General features: G+C 39.7%; 1 protein-coding gene across 1 annotated transcript; it reads right to left on the bottom strand.

The window, feature by feature from the left end:
• Positions 1-3,775: 3,775 nt before the first annotated feature.
• LOC114669609 (extracellular calcium-sensing receptor-like) lies at positions 3,776-12,958 on the bottom strand. Its single transcript, XM_028825790.2, has 6 exons — positions 12,748-12,958; positions 12,024-12,315; positions 10,071-10,901; positions 7,383-7,610; positions 5,922-6,045; positions 3,776-4,908 (listed from the first exon to the last, which is right to left on the bottom strand). Exons 1-6 carry the CDS (start codon positions 12,951-12,953, stop codon positions 3,998-4,000), a joined length of 2,592 nt encoding a protein of 863 aa, XP_028681623.2. The 5' UTR covers positions 12,954-12,958; the 3' UTR covers positions 3,776-3,997.
• Positions 12,959-21,974: the final 9,016 nt, after the last annotated feature.

The raw sequence follows: 21,974 nt of genomic DNA, 5'->3' as shown, positions 1-21,974 counted from the left end.
AGATACCAAGGAATATTTACCTGTTACTGTACATTTACCACCCACACTGGTATTAGTGTTAGCATATCATTTTCTATGTGAATGAAAGAAGTCTTTTCTTCCATTGTTTCGGACTTTTTGTCCAAATCACTCCTAAGGTGGTTCTTTGTGCTCCATTAATCATGCTATTCAGGGTCACTTCAACACTAGTTGTTCTCTTTAATTTTATATCTAATGTTCAGTTAATTCTTCTAATGACTTTTTGTACTCTCTATTCTGATGCAGTGCTGTTTCCTAATTTGTACTGCCCATCAGATCCTACACTCTTAAAAATAAAGGTGCCAGAATGGTTTTTCCGAGTGATGCCATAGGGCAGGGGTAGGCAATGTCGGTCCTGGTGAGCCGCAGTGGCTACAGGTTTTCATTCCAACCCAATTGCTTAATTAGAAACCAATCATTGCCAATCTCAGACCTTATTTAATTTTATGGCTTGTTAGTCTGTGCAATGTAAGGCACTTATATCGTAGATTTTTTTCCTTTCCAAGGATATCATCCAAATGATTTGAAGCCTAAAACAGATCATTTTCAGTCTGTCACATTATTCTATTAAGTGTTTTATTAAATCAAACAGTGCATGATGAACACACACAGATGTAATTGGAAAAAAGCTAGCTGGAGAACTGCTGGATGCTTTGTCTTTTACATCTTATTGCTCATAAGGATCAATTAAAACACTGAATGCAGCAGTTTAAGATTGAAATAAGCAATTAAGGTTGGAGAACCTTAACAAGCGAGACCAATAAAATGAAGCATCAGAATGTTACTTTAGCAATATGTGCTTCATCAGCAATAATTGAGTTCTCGTTAAGGAACTAGGTTGGAACAAAAACCTGCACATACTGCGGCTCACCAGGTCCAACATTGCCTACCCCTGCCATAGGGGAACCACTTTTGGTTCCCAAAAGACCCATCTGCATAAAGGTTCCAGAAAGAAACCTTTATTTATTTAGATTCAGACTTCTTACAGTGAATGACCATGAATAGATGGTAACAGATTTGTGAAATAGCAGTAAGTTATGATTATAACGTGATTCTTCCTGCATACAGTAACACAGGCTAAATCCAGATTTTCTTAATCTATTACGGCCCTAATAGTTGGCCTACCATACTTTTAAAGATTTCTATTTGTTTTAGGACTTTTTCAAAGCACCAAAAAACCCAACTTCATACGCATCGCAAACTTCCCAGAATGGAATGGTGCCTTGTCTAGTTCAAAGAGGAACTGCACAACCCAGTAATCGGCAATAAAATGCCATTAAAGAACCATTACTTTTAAGAGTGTAGGTACGATATACTTGGTTTTAATTAATCTGATATGTTGCTGGGCGGCACGGTGGTGCAGTGGTAGCGCTGCTGCCTCGCAGTTAGGAGACCTGGGTTCGCTTCCTGGGTCCTCCCTGCGTGGAGTTTGCATGTTCTCCCCGTGGGTTTCCTCCGGGCGCTCCGGTTTCCTCCCACAGTCCAAAGACATGCAGGTTAGGTGGATTGGCAATTCTAAATTGGCCCTAGTGTGTGCTTGGTGTGTGGGTGTGTTTGTGTGTGTCCTGCAGTGGGTTGGCACCCTACCCAGGATTGGTTCCTGCCCTGTGTTGGCTGGGATTGGCTCCAGCAGACCCCCGTGACCCTGTGTTCGGATTCAGCGGGTTGGAAAATGGATGGATGGATGATATGTTGCCAGTAACTTTAAGGCCTCTATGCTCAATTACATTTTGCCCCAATATTTCAGCCTCAGTTTGAAAGATTTTGTCATCTCCCTTGTAGTCTGGTTTCAAGGTTGTGTTCTTATTCATTTATTTGTGAAGATTATGATGAGGTACAAGTTGGTGATTTCTGTTTGCTTTTTTTTCCATTCATTTTATTTTATTCAAATGGGTATTCAGTGTAACATTGATAAGACCACTAGTAAGCAGAAACAATAAAGTTATAACATATTTTAATAGCAAATTTGTATATACAGTATAGTATAGTATAGTATAGTATAGTATAAGTAGTTACAAAACATGGCAAAATGCAGCATTATAATATAGTGGTTTTTATTTTTGCTGTTTCAATAGACAGAATAAACAAAGACTAAAAGATTAATTTGATGATGGACAAGAATTTAAGGTATGAACTTTAATCAATAAATAAAGGCTAAGTCAAATCACTGTACATTTACTTTATATTCCAGGTTATGTTTCTTCACATAAAATTGGTGGTATTAGTAGAATGTTATCTGGGGTGGGTGTTTAGACATGTAGGAAGGGCAAATAAATGCCACATTAAAAAAATATATACTGTTAGTGATTTTTCATTGGGTGGGAACTGACCACCTATCCAACCCCATAGGCCTGCATTAAACTTATCATCCACCTAGATATCCATTAACAGAAGAAATACTTGACATTTGTAAATAACAATGTTATGTTCCACGAAGAGGAAAGGTGATTTTTAAATCTTTCTAAACGTCTTTCAAATATTAAAGCTATTCCCATTGTAGATAAATCAATTTGCTGTCTAGTTATTTCATATTCTGTCAGTTTGATTTTTAATTTCCTCATATATATTTGGAAGTATTTGTCATTTTAATATTTGAAAGTCTGAAGTTTAGATGATAATAATGACATACAATTGGAAATGCCCAGTGATGCAGTGGTTGGTGATGCTGCCTCCCCACACTATCTGCGGGAAGTTTCCAGATTCTTTCTAGGAGTATGTATGTGGGTTTTCTTCAGGTATTATGGTTTCTTCAAAAATTCAAACATTTTGCATGTCATGTTAATTAGCATGTGTGAATTGGCCCGATAATGTGTAGTTTAGTTGCATGCCTGGGAAAAGGGGAAAACAAATCAACAGGTGCAAACTCTGTCGTCATGTTGGTGCAGACAAAGCCAGATAATAGTTAAGTGTGGAGAAACAGTTAGTTTCAACGTTAGTATATGAGGAGTATTAACAGTGGTAAGGACAGCAGATCAGGACAGTGAATGTTAAGAGGTTATGGTGATCCTTTATGAGTCCATTGCTTTTTACTATAGTTATGGAGGCACTTAGCAGAGAGGTGCATGAATGATTGCTTTGGGGGCTACTTTGGAAATGAAAGGCCTTAAAACAAATAGTAAATGCAAGTAAAGACTAAGTGATAGTTGTAGGTGGCAGGGCAGGAATAAGTGGGTGCATTGGTGTAATGGAAGGAACGTTGGAATTGTGTGCATGTAGTGTTGTGAAGGGCAGGTGGCATATTGAACCATTTTTTATAGAAGGTGCATGGAACAATTTCTGAGAACCATCCCTAATTCTTACCTCCAAAAAAGTCTCTCTGGCAAATAAGGAAAATGATTATGAAAGCTGTGAGAGTAGAAGTTAGCTCTGTGGAAGTGAAATGTGGACAATGAAGGCTAAATTTGAAGTAAACTTGGAAAGAAAAGAGATGAGAATGATCAGATGAATGTGTGGAGTGTCACAGAGAGAGGCGAAGATAAATGCTGAGTTAATGAAAAAGATTAGATGTTGTGCTCAATGGAAACAGACTAAGCTGATTTGAGCAAATAGAATTAAAGGCAGATGATGACTGAGGGAAAAAGGTACACAGAGGTGGAGGTGGAGGGGATGAGGCCCAGAAGGAGATTGCTGTTAGATGTGATGTTGGATGATATGAAAAGGAAAGGTATCATCCCAAATGATGCCAAGGACTGCAAAAAGTAGAGGAAAGAGATTTGTGGAGCAAACAACTAACCTGGATAAACACACAAATCCTTTCCGGTGGTGGTGATGATAATGATAATAATGATGACGACATTGGTTCTGAATGTGTTTGTGGGTGAGTGTGCCTTACAAGTACCTACAGCAGCAGAGTTGGTTCCTGCCTAACTTCTGATACTGCTGGAGTAGATTTTGGCTCCGCACAACACTATAGTGGAACAAGAGTATCATAAAATTGACAGAATTTTAATCAGTATTTTTACATAGCAGTTGTATTTTGCTATTTGTCTGGAGCTCCTCTGTTCATTAGGGCCTTCTTTGTGTTTAACTCTGGTTTAATCAAAATGATATAACATTTTGGAGCAAATATTGCAATAAGAACACCAAAGCTTGAAGCCAAAATGGCAAATATTTCCACAGCTACTGTATGTTTCCCTGGAGAGCTTATATAGGCGGGTATGAAAGTTATCCAGACAGCACAAAAAATTAACATGCTAAAAGTGATAAACTTGGCTTCGTTAAAATTATCTGGAAGATTTCTTGCTAAAAAGGCAATCATGAAACAAATGACAGCAAGCAAGCCAATATATCCTAAAAGGCAGCTGAATCCTGTTACTGATCCCAGGTCACATTCAAATATAACTTTTGAATTTTGATATTTAATGTTTTTAGTGGGAAATGGTGGGGCTGTTGTCAGCCACATTAGACATATTAGTGCTTGAATAAAAGCCAAGATAAAAACTGTACCCCTCTGTTGAGCTACACCAAACCATTTCATCAAATTATTACCAGGCAACGTAGCTTTAAATGCAATTATGACTACAATGGTTTTTACAAGAATACAAGAAATACAAAGAGCAAAGCTGACCCCAAACACAACATGTCTCAACATGCAAGTCACATAGGTGGGTTCTCCAATAAAACATAAAGCACAGAGGAAGCACAAAGTTAAAGACACCAGCAAAAGAAAGCTCAGCTCAGAATTGTTTGCTTTTACCACTGGAGTGTTCCTGTAATGCAAAAAAACTGACAGGACACCAAGTGATAGACAAGCTCCAAAACATGCAGTAGCTGTTAAAGTGATTCCCATGTCATCATCATAAGAGAGAAATTCAATTTCCTTCAGCACACACTGACTCCTATCCCGATTAGACCAGAACTCTGGTAAACATCTGATACATTCTATAGCATCTGTAAGAATAAGCAGTGACATTTCTATTATAACAGTATTTTTATTGTTATTAATAAATATAAATGACACTTAAAGCAGTCAATGTTTTTGGCATACAAGCACTAAATATGTCATTCATTAGAAAACTTAAACATTTGTGCAATTTCATCATATCTTGGTATTGCACTATAAACATTGTGGCAGCTGGAGTTGTCACTGACCCCCAAATAACACCCAGACACAGCCACTTTTATTCCAGAAAATATCTTCACTTAGTCATTTATTCCTCCAAACTAAAAACAATTGCGATTCTAATATCGACTCTATTGTTCACTCCTCCGAAGTGAGCTTTGCATTCCTCCTTTCCCAACTCTGACTTCCTGGAAATAATTCCAATCCCAAACCACTGTTTCCAGGAAGTACTTCCTGGTCAGGTGAAACCACCCAGGGACAGGAGATTCATCCCCTAATACCTCCCCCAGGCTGCACCCACTGTATCCAACTAAACAAAAATTCCAATTCTACCCTGGGGTGTCCAAATGAGCAGCTACCCTGTGTGCTGGGGGGGTGACAAGAACATTGGAGGCAGGCTTCCACTGTCCCTCAGTAATTCTGGCTTCAGTAACTGGGAAGGGGAACACTAACAATCTCGAGATTCTCCATCTGTTAAACTGTCCTCCCTGCTGGGTAGAACGCCAGGCTCACTGACTCATCTGCCACACTGGTTGTCCATACAAACCTCCCAAATGGGACAGAGAATGCCGTACCTCTCTTCCAAACCACCCACCTATTATGGAGACCTCCCAGCCAGGTAAGGGAACAATGGCCATCTCAGCTGGGATACTACTCCATTCATGAAAACAATTACACTATGTATCATTACCAGGCTGGGCATGAACACAGAAATGAAAAGCAGGGTTTTATACCCCTCTTTGACATTGCATCTTTACATAAGAAAGTGTTATTTCCCCATTCCTGGACCTGTGTATGGGTATACAGTATGCTGTGTTTATCACTAGTAAATGATCTTTACCTGTTTGGTTGCTAATTTCTCCCTCTGCGCATGGTATACAATCAAAACAGCAGATTGGCTGTCCCTTTTTGGTGGCTTTTCTTGTACCAGGTTGACAACTTTTACTGCATTCAGATTCCGGAATCTGAAAGAAGCCAAGAAATACAGTTTATAAAGTAAATGAAAAGAGCAACAACTTGAACATTGATTATACTTATTCAAAGGTAACTGAAATTCTGAATTTTTTAAACTGTAGTACAATATTATATAACTTTAAGGCAAAAATTATTTAAAAAATTAGTATTCATTAATCAATTTTTTAAAACCCCACATTGTTAATTATAGTCAGGGTCCCATTGAGCCACAGTCTATTCTAGTAGCATCCTAGGTACAAGATAGAAAACTGTTTTTTTTTATAACTTTTGTGACCTGCAGGAGGCTCAACAGCCACCCAAACCCACAAGCAGACAGCAGGCACAAGTTTCACAACACAACACATATTGATCACTGTGGGGAAGCGCTTCTCCCTCGCTCCCAACAGCAGCACAGTACACTAAATACAGTACACAGCACTAAAACACTTTCTTCGCCTTTGCTTCTCTCTCTTGTTACTCCTTCTCTCTTGTCCTTCACCTACACTCTTCCTTCAGCAAGCTTTGTCTCACTCACCTCCAACTCTGGCTCCCAGAGTAGTGCAACCTCTTTCCTTTTGTACAGCATTCGGAAGTGCTTCAGGTGTCCCATGATCTCCTTCAGGCAGCACTTCCATTTCCACAGCCTCCATGAAGTAATCCACAGAACCCAGCAGGGTTGTAGTGGACTCCAACTCCCAGAATGCCCTATGGGAATCCATGGAGCCAAAGCAACCCAGGGGAGCTGCCCTCTAATGTCCCAGGGGATATAATGACCTAACCACGCTCTCTCCCCTGGTCGTTCCATCCAGCTGGCACCCTGGCCAGAACAGGCCTCTGGCTGTACATGACACTATCTACTTTTATTTAAAGTAACTCACCGGACCAAGTTCAATTCCAATCATTGATACAAATCAGTTATCAGTATGAAAAATAATTATCAATCCACCACACACCAAACAAAATTAATATTGTCTGTGGGGCTCTTATAAAAACCATGTATCATATACTAGATGTATATAGCAAAACCAAAGTTAAATTATTTCTTTTACACCAATTGAAATAGAGGGCAACATGGACCCCAACAGCAATGGGTCACATCAGAAATGCACCCTGAAATCAATAATCCTTCTTTGATCATAAACAGACAGAACCACGTACACTTCCTATGAAGCAATCAACCATAAAACGTGTCTTTCAATTTTAGTAGAAAATCCTTCCAAATTTGAGGTAGACATGTCTCTACACAGAAAACATTCCAGGCTAAAAGTTAACAAATGTCTGCATATAATGTACAATATTTAATAACTTCCAAACAAAACACATATAAATTATTCTTGATTGAACTCACTTCTGCAGTCCCAGAATTCCAATAAATTTCTTGTGTATTAAGAGTAAGTTCTTTTCCTGGCCCAGCTGACTCATCAAAAATTCCAATGCTTTTAACTTTAACACTTCCATCTTCAGCCGGTTGCCAGTTTACTATGTCATAAAGTGCAGGAGGCTCTCCATTTTCATTAAATGACACTCTTTCTCCTAAATGATTGATAAAGTTTACTCTTTTCAGGTAATGAAGAAGCTAAAAAAAAAGGTCAAATATACCTCACTTTTACAAAAATTGAGTACATGGTTTAATATTACATTACATGTAGTTGGTAATAGAACTTACTTTGGTTCCACCTGTTCTAAATGGTAACATTTAATAACAAAACAGTGTTATAGTGAGATGTTTTTCAGTAAAATTAGACTGACAACTTAATGCATGCAATTTTAAATTTAGGAGAAGCATATTTTTTATAAACAGACTGAAAATAAGTATACATCAATCCAATAATTTTCTCAAATAATAACCCTGCTTTTCGTCTACAGTGTTGCAGAAAATAAGAACAGGACAGGCACAGGAAACCAGTCATGGATGGTGTGACAAATAGAGGCACTGTCGACCCCTTGAACCCTCGGACCACACATCAGACACCAGATAAAAGTCCAAAATGACTTTATTTTTATAAATAAGTGCATAAAGCACCCTCCACTCCACAATACTCAATAAACAATAATCCAACAATAAATCAATAATCCTCCACACTCCCAGACACGTTGCAACCCTTCCACCCAGCTCAGCTCAACGCTCTGGTGTTTCACTGTCCTTTTTATAGTCCTTGACCCGGAAGCGTTTCACCCTCTCTGTCCATGTGACCTGGAACACTTCCGGGTCAGATAAAAATCCTTCTTTTCTTCACCCAGGAAGCACATTGTTCCCTTTGTCCACATGACTCTGATGTACTTCCTGGGCATAAGGCAAATAGTCTGTGCCTCCCTGCAGTGTCATCTAGCGGGCCCCAAGGTATCCAACAGGGCTGGGAATAAAAACTACATTGTCCAGTATTCCCTGCTGGCATTCGGAGCACCTCCATGCTGCAGGAAGGGCTTCACCTATCGGCCTTGGGGTATTGGCCGGGATGAAAGGCCGGCCACATATCACAATGGGCACACTCATACAACCAGTGGCAGTTAGTTACACCATGCCAGTTTAAAGTCATTAAGTAACTTAGCATCTGCTACGTATCTGGAGATGAGAGAGGAAAATGGAGTACCTCGAAAAAACAATAAATATACAAAAACATGAAATCTTCACACAGAGAGTGAGCTGGTCTAAAAAAAATACTTAAATTTGGCCCGCTTTCAAAAACTGGTATGTTTAAGCAGAATCAATCTTTAAGGAAAACCACACTTTAAGAGGTCTTTGGTAGTTTCGCTTATAATTTATTCATAAATGTACTGTTTTCAATCTAGTCACAAGCTGGTGGTGCTTCTTCCTCACAGCTCACACAGAGTTTGAATCTTAAACAAATTTGTCTACGCTGTTCTATGTTGAATTTGCACATTCTCCCAGTGTCCGTGTGGGTATTACTCTAGTACTTAGATTAGTGTTTGTTCAGTCTCTGATCTTGTGCAATTGTAAATTGGCCTAAGCAGATCTGAAAATTCATAACCATATTTTTTATTTATTTACTGCCTAGATACAATACAATATTTGTATCTGTTCTTTTCTACCGTGCTTAACATGCCTTTTTGCCTGTTTAACATACACTTTCCATCCATCCATTTTCCAACCTGCTGAATCCGAACACAGGGTCACGGGAGTGTGCTGGAGCCAATCCCAGCCAACACAGGGTGCAAGGCAGAGAACCAATCCTGGGCAGGGCGCCAACCCTCCGCATTAACATACACTTTGTCCTTAGAAAGTGAAATGGTAACAAAATATAAGAAAATATTGAGCAAATTCTAATTTGGAGCCATAACAGATTAATGTCTTGTTATGTCCTAATTTGCTTTTTAAGTGTAACACAGGGCGGCATGGTGGCACAGTGGGTAGCGCTGCTGCCTTGCAGTTAGGAGACCCGGGTTCGTTTCCCGGGTCCTCCCTGCATGGTGTTTGCATGTTCTCCCCGTGTCTGCGTGGGTTTCCTCCCACAGTCCAAAGACATGCAGGTTAGGTGCACTGACGACTCTAAATTGTCCCTAGTGTGTGCTGGGTGTGTGTGGGTGTGTGCCCTGCGGTGGGCTGGTGCCCTGTCTGGGGTTTGTTCCTGCCTTGTGCCCTGTGTTGGCTGGGATTGGCTCCAGCACACCCCCATGATAATGGATGAATTATAACACAAATGCTGCAGCTTTTTAAAGTGAACAAGGCAAATATCACATGCTATTCAGACTGCCATTTCTTAAGTAAGATATGAGCATTTTCATGAATCTTACTGATACTATTAAAATAATCAATTTATTTATCATAACAAGCTTTCTCATTTTCCCCTAATATCCATCAAACTTTGTTATATAGTAAAGTAGCACTTTTCATAAACATCACTATGTGCATTACAAGCAAAGCAGAATAGAATGCAGTCTAAAATACTGTAAGATAACTTCAAGTGTTGCCTTATTATATACTGTGTTCAAAATCAGCATTTTAACTTCAGTGAAATCTTCCCTTTCTGTCCACTTGAAGCAGTTATTAAGGTGTAACGTTAAATTTGTCTCTTACCTGCCATGGTTGAACAGTTTTGATATCTGCACAGCTGTTATTTTCAAAAGGTCCTTGTCCATTTTTGCAAGATATAACATCATGAAGGGAATGTGCAATGGCATATACTGCTTTGTAAATGTTGTAAGCAGCCCTAAAACTTGCAATTTCACTGTATGCAGTTTGTGTGTCTTTTAGATTTTCTTGCCCAGTGCATTGTTTAATATAAAGTGCAGAGGTCTCATTGTTTTGATTGATATTCTCCTGTAATTTACAGCCAAACATTTTTTCCCAGAAGAGGTTCAACAAACTGTTATTGGGGTCAGAGTTAGGATGAACTTGGAGGAGAAAAGGCTTCAGCCCTGGAATTTCTCCACTTCGAATTGCAATGCCTATTGTGCCCCCAAAAGAATGAAAGTTCTCCTTGACAGCAAACACTGCAGAAGTGCTCCACGTTTCACTCGCAATCCACTGCCTGCCAGTGACATTTTGATTAACAATTTCTTTTATTAAGGAGGGCAATCCTGATTCTGAAGAAAACACAACAATGACTTTTGCTGTTGATTGCTTAATTGTCTTAACTATTTGAATTACCTTCAACTTTTCATTTACTTTGGGGATCGTTTCTGAAAAAGAAATGCAACCAAATTTCTTTACTTCCTCATTGAATGTTTTAATAGCATACTGCCCATAGTCATCATCAATTGCTATCGCACCTATCCAAGTCCATCTGTAATGTTTAATTATTTCAATCATAGCTTTTACTTGGAAGTTGTCACTAGGGATTGTCCTAAAAAATGATGGATACTCCTTTCTGTTACTTAAACAGGAACATGAGGCATAATAGCTTACCTGAAAAAAAGCAAAATGACAAATATTAGATAGATAGATAGATAGAGAGAGAGAGAGAGAGAGAGAGAGAGAGAGAGAACCGGTCAGTAAATTAATACATTTAAGAGTAATAATAGAGTCCACCTTATGCAAATGCTTGACATCTTAAAGGATTGGTAACATCTGCACAAGTTCATTCTGATTAAGATGCAATCAAATAAATTGAAAAGAGGAGAATCAAGTTTTAAAATGTGCATTATGTAATGTTATTTTTGATTTCACTCTAGAGGTGTTAACTCTTTTTTTTCAAAAGACAGTTTTGAACATTCTGCATGTCTTAACCAATGCTGCACTTATCCATCCATTTCTTAAACTTCTAGGAACCCAGACACTGAGTATTCTGTCAGTGATGGCAAGAACCAGTTTAACAGCAGGTCTTTGGGATGTAGCAAGAAAGCCTTTCAGACACACACAGAACAAATAAATTCCAAACAAAGTGCACCCTTGCCAGTAATTAAATCAGATTACAACCTCTGTGGGGCAAGGTCACTGAGTAAATTATACAACTGTTACTATGAGCATAAAATTATTATTATTTCATATCATGCATTTATTATTATATCTGTTTGATTTAAAAGACATGGCAGATCATTACATATTATACATTCCTGGAAGAGTGTTACATGTAATATGCGATTTACTTGTACTTTCTTTAAGCACAATTGCAAAATTGAACAGTACCACATAAGATACTAAAATAAAAAATAGGCCTTTAATTAGTCACATTTTAATTTTTTCCAATTCCAGTGTATAACATTTTTGTAAATTTATCTTAATGTATTAATTTAGAAAATTAACAATTGTCTATTTTAATAAATAATATTAAGTTATTAATTGTTTTATATTATTAAGAAACTTATACTAAATTTTTTCCCATGTCCTTATTACATATAATTATACTATTTCTGATGACACTTTTTTTAAAATCCACTGCATCCTTAAATTTTAAGCATGTTAAAAGGTTTATATATTTAGTCAATAAGCTGTGTCTTCCTATATGTGAACATTCATCAGCTTAAAAAAGTACTCATAGAGATAGCTTTTTAAAAAAGTACACTTTATAGTTCATTTTAAAAATGTTACCATGGGAACACGATAAAGACTTAGTATTCTTGACATTGCGATGGAATGTGATGACATTGGATCTCCAACAATTGCAATGACAGGTGGAAGCCCTTTACAGCTTAAATCTGTTACAGTCTCATCATCTCCACTGATCAAAGAGGTTGTTGCTCTGAGGCCAGATGGCAAGTTATTGCAATTATCATATAGCCTGTAGCCCAGTGTTATATTAGGAAGAAGATTTGGATTTCTGTTTATTTCCTCGATTGCAAATGCCATTGTCTGAGGCCAGTGGAATCTTGAGATCTCAAAACTGTAGGGGAAGCACAATTTTAGTGCTCTTGGGCATATTTTGTACAGACTAGAACAGATCATATTATATTAGATTAGATCTGATAAACTCTATTAATCCCATGGGGAAATTCAAATGCATACAGCAGCAGAAACATAAAAAACAAGAATACAGACTAACAGGGAAGATAAAACATACAATCAATTGATAAATAAATACTGTAAATATACAGTATATTTACAAATACATCACTGCAATTCATTTTAGTTCATCTTTTTCAGGTATTATATATAACCAGTGAAAACAATTCCCTTTTGAAAATAGTTAAATCAAATTTCTTTTCCATTTTCATATTAATCATTTCATTTTCATATTAATTTTTATCATATAATTGAACAAAATTAAATATATTCTGTACCCACTTTAACACACAAATGAATGTGTAATACTTACCCATCACATCTCCACTGATCAGGCTTCATTTTGAAAGAAAGGTCTGGAGCTATTGTTTTGAAATTGACAATAAAAAGTCCACCTAACATAATGTCTCCTTTTTGATATAACCCATTAAATTTAAAATTTTCTTGTATTTTGCATATTAGCTCCACAGAAGAACCAAAGAGAACAGTTAAACTCAGGAAGACTGCAATGTATTTCATATGTGTCATAGTTAGGGAAAACAGAACTTATAATGCTGTGATTTAGAAACTTCCTTTATATAGAGAACATCTTATTCCCCAGAGATAAGAGAAAAAACAAAGGAATGCAAATGTTTAGCATTGAGTTACTCACATATAGACAATGGAAGGGTTAGCTTCAGTTTATAGAAGCAACACAACTGTTAATAACAGATTTCCATCCATCCATCTATTTTTTGAATCCTCTTAATTAAATTGACCGAAGTATTCTCAATTGCAAATATAATCCCATAATAAGCAGACACACCCAATAATTTTCAAAGCTTGTTTACATAGTTCTATTAAACGTAAGTGATCCTAAACAGCCACTATAATTGGTTATATTCAAAATAATCCTGGCGCTTTAGCCCCAGTACCAGAACACATACACCAGAGAGCATCAGTTAGCAGTGGTAGGCAAACTCAACTCCTCCCAAACTTCAATTGAACATTTTCATTAACAACAACTCTTAAAACAAGCCATTTTAAACTGAACATTAAAAAAAATCACATCCCTGCAGTGCACAGTAAAATCCTTGTGTCAATGTGAAAATCCTCAAGCAAAAGGTCTCTGGGTTTGGTGTTGTCAAGGGGATTGATGGAACATCTGGTATTCTGTGTTTGAAAGTCGATTTTGGTAGAATACTATTATTTTGCCCATCCTATGTACCACCTCAGAACATGATAAGTCTTCCCAGTGACTGACAAGCTTTGGGCATAGCCCCTTTTTGTGCCTGGGTTAAACACCCATACCTCCAATATTGATAAGCACTCTTCTGGCAGGCCCAGACAGATGCCTAGCGAATTTGTGGATTGTTTCTAAATAGTCCTTGAGCTGAGTCAAATATCCAGACCAGAAGCATCAGGAATTTCTTCCTTTGGGGGGGCCATCCAAAGATGATGTAAGTGTGGTACAAAGCTTATAGTCAAATATCAGGGCTGGTAGGGTGCATCAACTTGAATGGTCAAGTGGTAAGCCCCTAAAATGAGTGGTAGAAGGCAGTGGTAGCATTCCACTAATCCATCATGTAGGGGATTGGTTTGGTTTCAGAGTTTCTTGCTCAGTCACTGTGGAGTTTTGGTACCTTAAAGTGGCAGTACTTTTCAGTGTGAGATATGGCCGGCCATTCATCCTGGACAATAACCCCAGGGCGCCAGATGGAGCCCTCCCTGCAGCATGAAGGTGCCCCGAATGCCAGCAGGGAATTATGGACAACGGAGTTTTTATGCACAGCCCTGCTGGCTACCATGGGGGCCGTCAGGAGTCACTGCAGGGAGGCCCAAGAATGTGTATTTCCCCTATAACCCGGAATTACGTCTTAGTCACAGCGACAGAGGAAATGACGTACTTCCGGGATGAAAAAGAAGAGTTTTGATCTGACCCGGAAGTGCTAAGAAGTCACATGGACTGAGGGTTCAGAAGCACTTCCGGGTCAAGGACTATAAAGGACTCTGGGAAATCCCAGACGGTCGAGCTGAGTTGGGAGGCAGGGTGGCTAAGCGTCTGGGAGTGAAGAATTGTTTATTGTGTATTGTTTATTAGAGTATTGTGGAGTGGTGGTGCTTTGTGCACAGTATTATTATAATAAATAATTATTGGACTTTTTACCTGGTGTCTGACGTATCCTTTGGGTTCAAGGGAGCGAGATCGCCCCCTATCTGTCACATCAGGTACCAGCTTTTCAGCTGTTGTGGTGTCACTCTGGTCAGGGACAGCAAAGCCTCTGGTCACTTAGCAAAGTAATCTATGGCAACTAGTACAAAACAATTTCCATCATCAGTGTGTGGTGACGTGCCAAGGATGTCTACATCAATCCTCTCCAGGGAGGATGCCCCTACCTGGTAATGTTGCAAAGGCACACAAGAGCAATCTACAGACATCTTAAAGGTAGTACAAGTGGTGCATATCCCCACATACAGCTCTTTGTCCCTCTGGTAGGCAGTCCAATAAAAATTGGCACACAGAGGTTGGAGGGTCTTTGAAACTCTGATGTGTACTGCCTCCACCAGGCTGTAAACTGCCTAGAGTGCTATTTTCTGCAGTGCAGGAGGAACCATGAGCTGGCTACCTGTGAAGGCTCCAACCACCTGCACTATAGGGTACCATTGTGTAGTGTGAGGCTGTTAATCTCAAACCATTTGCCTTTGCCATGGGACCTATTTGGGATATTTCTTTGTGGACTGATGGGCTACTAGACTCAACACACTGCTGAATACTTGAGGATATGACATACAAGTACCTCAGTTTTGTTTAAGACTACCAGTATGGATTCCTCATCAGGCTGCAGACATGGTGTAAGGGCAAGAAGTGATTCACCGCCTTCTAACCATGCGCAGTGGCAGCAGTCAGTGTCTTCACAAGGGCAGCAAGATAGGCATTGGCAGGCTGGGTTCTAGTTCTTTGCTGAAATTGTAAATTAAACTCTTGGAGCTTCTCAAGCTACCTGGGCATCTGGCCCTTAGGTTGCTTAAAGCTGAGCAGCCAGGTTGATGAAACATGGTCAAAGTGTTACAGTAACCAACCCTTCAACCCATTTTTGTACCACTTATGTGATCCAGGTTGTGTGGAGAGAAGCCCAGATATCCCTTTTACCTACAATCTCCTCCAATTACTTCAGAGGATACTGAGATGTTTTCAGGCCAGCTGGGAGATGCAGTCTCTCCAGCATGTCCTAGGTCTTCCCTGAGGTCTCCTCCTGGTTGAACATGCCTGAAAAACCTTTGCAGGAAGGCATTCAGGAGGCATCCTAATCAGATAACTGAAATACCTAAGTTTGATGTGGAGGAGCACCAACACAACTCTCAGCTCCTCCCTAATGTCTGTACTCCTCACCCTATGTCTTAGATGGAGTCCAGGCACCCTACAGTGGAAGCTCATTTCCATTGCTTGTATCCACAATCTGGTTCTTTTGGCCGGTATGGCCATAGGTAAGGGTAGGAACATAGATTGACAGGTATATCAAGAGATTTGGACTTTAGCTCCTTGTCTCTTCACCACAATTGACCAGCACTCCATCTGCATTAACTGCTGACAACGCTCTGATCCACCTGTGAATTTCTTGCTCCCTTCTTCCCTCACTCATAAACAAGGCACCTTGTCCCCAACCTGGAGGCAGCACTCCACCCTTTTCGGGCTGAGAACTGTGACCTCAGATTTGGAGGTGCTTATCCTCATCCTAAACATGTTACACTTGGCCACAAACCACCCCAGAGTTCAGCTTAGGTCATGCACCTTAGGCTCAGATGTAATTTTCTCTTGCTGATTTTTACTTTGGTGGAATTTATTACTAATTGCAATTTTAACTCTCACTTTAAAGAGCACTGGTTTTTATTGAAGATTATTTGTGCATTTATTCATTTGAAGAATTCTGCACTGCACTTTTGCTGTGAACACTGAGTTGTTTGTAAAATATTAGCAGTGCACACTTTTCAGTTCTTAAATGCCTTCCTGAACAAATGAGTTTTAAGTTGTTTTTTGAAGAAATGAATTGAGTCAGCTGATCTTATTAATTTCGGCAGGTTGTTACAAAGTGTGGGCATTATACAGCTTAAGATCTTGTCTCCCACAGAGTGCAGGTTAGTTGAGGGTACAACAAGATTTTCATAATCAGTGGACCTTAGTAAGCGAAGAAGAGAACAGTGATGGAGGAGGTCACTAAAATAGTCTGGTGGAAGGCCATGTAAAGCATTATAAGTTTTAATAGAATTTTTTATTACATTCTGAAAGGCAAAGAGAGATAGTGGAAGTGGAGCAGGATGGGTGCTATGTGCTCAGTGTTGTGGGTATTAATAAGGACTTTTGCAGCAGAGTTGTAAACCAACAGATTAGAAATGGCACCTGCTAGTTAGGAGTTAAAGTAGTTGAAATGGGATGTAAAAAAAAAGCATAGTAAAGTTTCACAGCATTAGAAAAATAGAGGAATGAGTAAACAGGAAGTAAGAAAGTTTCTTAATGTGGTTTATGTGGGTAGAGTAAGAACAGGAGGAATCAAAAATGGCACCAATATTTCTAGCAGAAGTAGAAGGCCTGATAATATCATCACCAAGGGTGGCTGAGAAGGATCTCATGTTCTTAAACTGAGCTTTAGTTCCAGTTAGAATGACTTTGGTTTTGTTGCATTTTAAATTTAAAGAGTTATATTCAATCCAGGTTTTAATTTCACCGATGCAAGTTGTGAGCTGAGAAAGCTGTGCATAACTTTTTACTTTTAACTATGAAATATGTCTAAGTATCGTTTACGTAGAAATTAAAATCCAGTCAAAAGCTACAAAATAATACGGCCAAGGGAAGGTATGTAGATATAGAGCAGCAAAGGGCCGAGGACAAAGCCCTGAGGAATTCCTTGTGTGACCAACATTTAGCTGGACCTGCAGTTTCCAAGTGTAATAAACTCTTGCCTATCAGTCAGATAGGACTTAAACCACTTGTCACACGTGTGCAAGGGAGGCAGCTTACGGGCTTAGATACAGTAACTGTAAATATCCACCAGACTTGGGATTTGCACTGTCATCTAATACTTTCTCCTTTTCTCCCTCTGCAGGCCCACAGAAGGAACTTCCACCTGATGACCTCACTTCCAGTTCTGGTTTCCCTGGACCCGCCCCTTCCTGTCTCACCTCTGTATAACTGCCATTTTGAATAGTCTATTCAGTTAATTCATGAGCTCCATCTGTAAAGACATATCTTCATATTTGCTGTTTTTTTTACTTATTCTCAAGTATACAGGGATGTAGGAGATGGTCTGGCATCCCGGCCGGGAAAAAGGATGGTTTATTACCTGGATGGGAGGCTAGGATGGAACAAACATTGAATTGTACAGAAAGATGCCTCCGTGACCAGCCAGTATAAAATAATGGATGGACCATCGGAAGCTGGAGTTGGTTTGTGTTCTGTACCTGGATGAGACATCCATAATGTGGAAGGCCAGGGGAGAGCAGTAATTCGTGCCTATTGTCTCCCCCTGTTCACTAGATGCCAGCAACCCTGGATATTGCTACCCGTTCAGACACCTGCAGAGAATGTCGGGAATTATAGTCTGGTATTTCAGTCCTGCTGGGGTCTGGAGGTGCCGCCAGGGGGTTCTGCCTATTATTTGGGGTTTCTGTATAATCCAAAAGTGCTTCCAAGAGGCAAAGCCCTGACACCAGAAGTACTCCTGTGTCCTCAATAAAAGGGAACACACTGCCTTATCCTGTCGAGCCGAAGCTGAGAGCAGAGACAGGCAACACTCGATTGGAGGGCAGCAGTATGGTGTAGAGAACGAGAGGGAAGAAGAAGAAAAAAGAAACACCCTGTTTATTGTTTATATGAGGTATTGTGTAATAAACATCCCATTTTTTGAACCCAGGACTGTGTTTGTGTGTTCATGCTTGGGGTTTGGCACTCACTAGTGCCCCCCTGCCTTCCCGGTGGGTACCTCTTGGGATTCCCCAACTCTTTATCATGGTCTGTTTCTGTTTATTCCAAAGTTGGTGCAGTTGGCAGAATTTCTGCAGAAATAATGTCTGAAGAGCAAGACTCTGTGGATGTGGAACTCCAGAATCTCCAGGTTCAGGTGGGAGAGTATCGGACGCAGCTTGCTGAACATACCACTGCCTAGCACCTCTAGGCCAACATACTACATGTTTCTAAAGGGCAAAGCACAGCAAACTTATTATGACTTTGGGGAGGAGGCCGCCACTAATTATGACACACTCAAGGCTGAGTTAATAAAAAGTTATGGCATTTCACCGGACCAGCAGGTATAGATATGCAGGGAATGGAGGTTTTCACCCCATCCTCATGCATTTGAAATTTGGGGAAAAACAATGTGATGGTTAATGATGCAAAAAAAAAAAAAAAAATTGTGGAGCTTCTAACCTACTAGTAAACTCCCTTTCTGAATTCCTCACCCAGCTGGTTCGAAGACAAACATACAAAAACACAGAGGCCTTGATCGATACCTTGAGCGCCGTAGGGTAGCCTCACAGTGTGTAGTGCTCAGAACAGACGTGTTGCCCACCGTTTGACCTTCCACAGTGGAACAGTACCTGTACCAAGGCCCAAGGAGAAGTGCATGTTCACTCTGCGCTGTTTCAGGTGTGGGGAGGCAGGGCACACCATCCTCAACTGCCCTGTACTCGACAAGCCTATGGACTCCAGCTGAACGATAGGAGGAAGTTACTGTGAAGTTGCTAACCCCTTGTCTTTTCCCTGTATAGGAATGGTGCTTGTAAAGGACCACAAGGTTACAACATTTATTGATTCCGGCAGCAGCATTTGCTATTGCTGCAACAGTGGCTTAGAGGAATTACTAGTCTGACCTGTATTCACAGGGACACTCAGTGGTATGGGTCAGCTTCATGTATTATGCATATCAATTACAGAGATATATTAAGGGCACTTCGAGTAGCGCTCCTCCGGAATCCATCATATTCAGTAATACTGGTGCGAGACTGGTCTGAAATCAAAAGCAGCAACACACAATCCACTCCTGGAGGGCCTTTGGACCATGTAATGGTCAGAGAGACTCTGTCCCAAGCTGTCTCCATGCCATGTCCAAAGCCAGCATTGAGGAGTCATGTGGCCACCCAGTGTGATGTGGTGGAGGCTGCAACGTCACAGTCAGAAGTAACATCGGTCAATGCTGCACTGTCCTGGTTGGAAACTATGCCCATTGAGGTTGACCCTGATCCTCTCTATGTTACATTTTCAATTTAGGTGAACTTAGGCTCCCTGTAAACGGGAACAATGGTGCAATGATTCCCTCAACTTCACCAAAAATGCAGTTCTTCTGGAAAATGCCAGGGGACACAACATCTCATGCCACAAGAGCTGCAATTTGTCTTAAACAATGATCTCCTTTATCAGGTAGAAGAACATGAGGGGGAGGTGAGGTCATTGCTGCTTGTCCCTCAGCCTTTCAGGCAGCAGGTCTGTGAGCTAGCTCATGCCCACCTCCTAGGTGCCCACTTGGGAGCTGACAAGACTTTTGAGAGCATTAAGATCTAATTTTATTGGTCAGAGATCAACGAGCTGGTTTGTCACTTTTGTAGTTCTTGCCCAGATTGTCAATTACGACCGATTCCTAGGAGAGACCTCACCCCTCTGATTCCCATTCCCCTAGTTGACATCCCCTTCGAGCATATAGGGGTCAGTGTCGACACCTCGATCCCTCAGCTAAGTACATATTAGTCCTGGTTGATTATGCTACCTGTTATCCAGCCACCTCTGAAAATATTGCACGGGAGTTAGTTGGGCTCTTTGTGAGAGTTGGCATTCCCAAAGAAGTTTTAACAGACCAGGGGAAGCCTGTGTTGTGCTGAATGGCCTGTTCTCATCTAGATTGTTTGAATGTGTGCTGAAGAAGTTGGAACATGAAGCAGAAATTTGAATTTATTTTTTTATGCTTACTTAGCTTTGAGTCTCAGAGAATTCACTTTGAGCTTCTGATAACAATGTAAGAAACATAATGTCTATATGCTCTGTTGCCAGTATGTGTTTGCTCATTTTTTAGGCAAGAAGAGGATGAGTTAATGTTATTATAAAACATGACATTTTTCAGAGGAGCCCACCCTTTTCTCACTATATCTTTTCTTTCACTGAGAACATGTAATATGCCAAAGTAGAAGACATTTGGTAATGGAATTGTCATCAGACATCTTATTTCAACTACTTTCACTGAATGAAGAGTTAAGACACCCAGTGTGTATGATTCTTTGTATGAATATAGTTTTTGCTGTTAATGACTTTGATGCAAATATAGTTTTCAAGTAAAAGCTTAAAGGACAATGCCTTCTGTCTTTACTGGCAAACCAAGAAGCTAGATTGCCCATTCCCTGAATTGCTGCAGTAACTAGTATAGTGCAGAAGTGGGTTCTTTTGTGAAGATCCCTATTTCTGGTAAAACTGGGTTGAAATAAAGGGTTGGTAGTAAAGACAGTCCCAGTTAGCAAGCAGTCCAACATAGAGGTCCTTAAGGTTGAATATGTGAGATATAATATGAACAGTGACACATGTATGAGGTTACTGGTAACAGTTGTAGAGCTAATTTTGTTATGTCTTTAAATCTCCTGTTCAGAAAATGACCTTTAGTGTTAGGTGATCTGATAACACTATAAAACAACACTATTCTCTGTAAATTTAGAAGACTGTGGTGAGTGAAAATCCCAGAAGAGCACAGCAGCCATTTCTGAGATGCTAGAACCAAAAACCACCCCTGTATCAAGGATGCTTATATGATATGCATTACCCAGTATAATTCCTGGTTGAGCAACAACAAAGCCTTTTGTTTGTGTCTGGATACTATATATGAATACTGAGTTCTGCTACATGATAGGATTTTTGTAGGATTAGGCTATTTGTGTTAATGAGTGGGGGCAACTAATAAATTGTATATTTAAATTTACAATGCTGAGTTTTCCTTCCACCATAAAATATAAAGCAGGTTTTGCCACTTTGAAAATAAATATAAATGTTCCTTTGCATGCCTAGAAATTAGAGTATACTTTTCCGTCTTAAGGCGTAAATGGTGTCAAATGTTTTTAATATTCATTTCCATAGGTTTTAAAGAAAGTTTAAACAAAATGAAATGTATGAAGTGAATTAACTATTTGGTTTATCATTTAATTAGCAAGTAACAAATACACAACAATGAAACAAGTAATGAGGTACACCCAAGCATAAAAAATGTAATGGAAGGATGGATTCAGGTCTAAAATTTTTCATGAAAGAACTAACTTTACAATAATGCTGAGAGACATATTTGTCAAACTGCCAGGTGAATGCATGTATGTGTCTCTCTTTCCATTTTCATATCCATTTTATACCTGTCAAAGCAACACGTGAATAAGCCCAGGGCTGGGTACACTCAAATACAACCACAACCAAATGCCATCTATATTACTAAATGAAGGTTGTATATATGCACGGATGCCAGAGGCCAGACGCACCAAAGTGCACGCACACTGCGCCTCAGCGCCCCAGAGTCAAACCCAGCGGCTTCCCAGAGTCAGTAGGTGGTG

The sequence above is a fragment of the Erpetoichthys calabaricus genome, chromosome 2 (assembly GCF_900747795.2).
Source record: "Erpetoichthys calabaricus chromosome 2, fErpCal1.3, whole genome shotgun sequence".
Taxonomy (NCBI): Eukaryota; Metazoa; Chordata; class Cladistia; order Polypteriformes; family Polypteridae; genus Erpetoichthys; species Erpetoichthys calabaricus.
The sequence above is the reverse complement of the archived record's forward strand: the minus strand, read 5'-3'. Positions and strand labels throughout refer to the sequence as shown.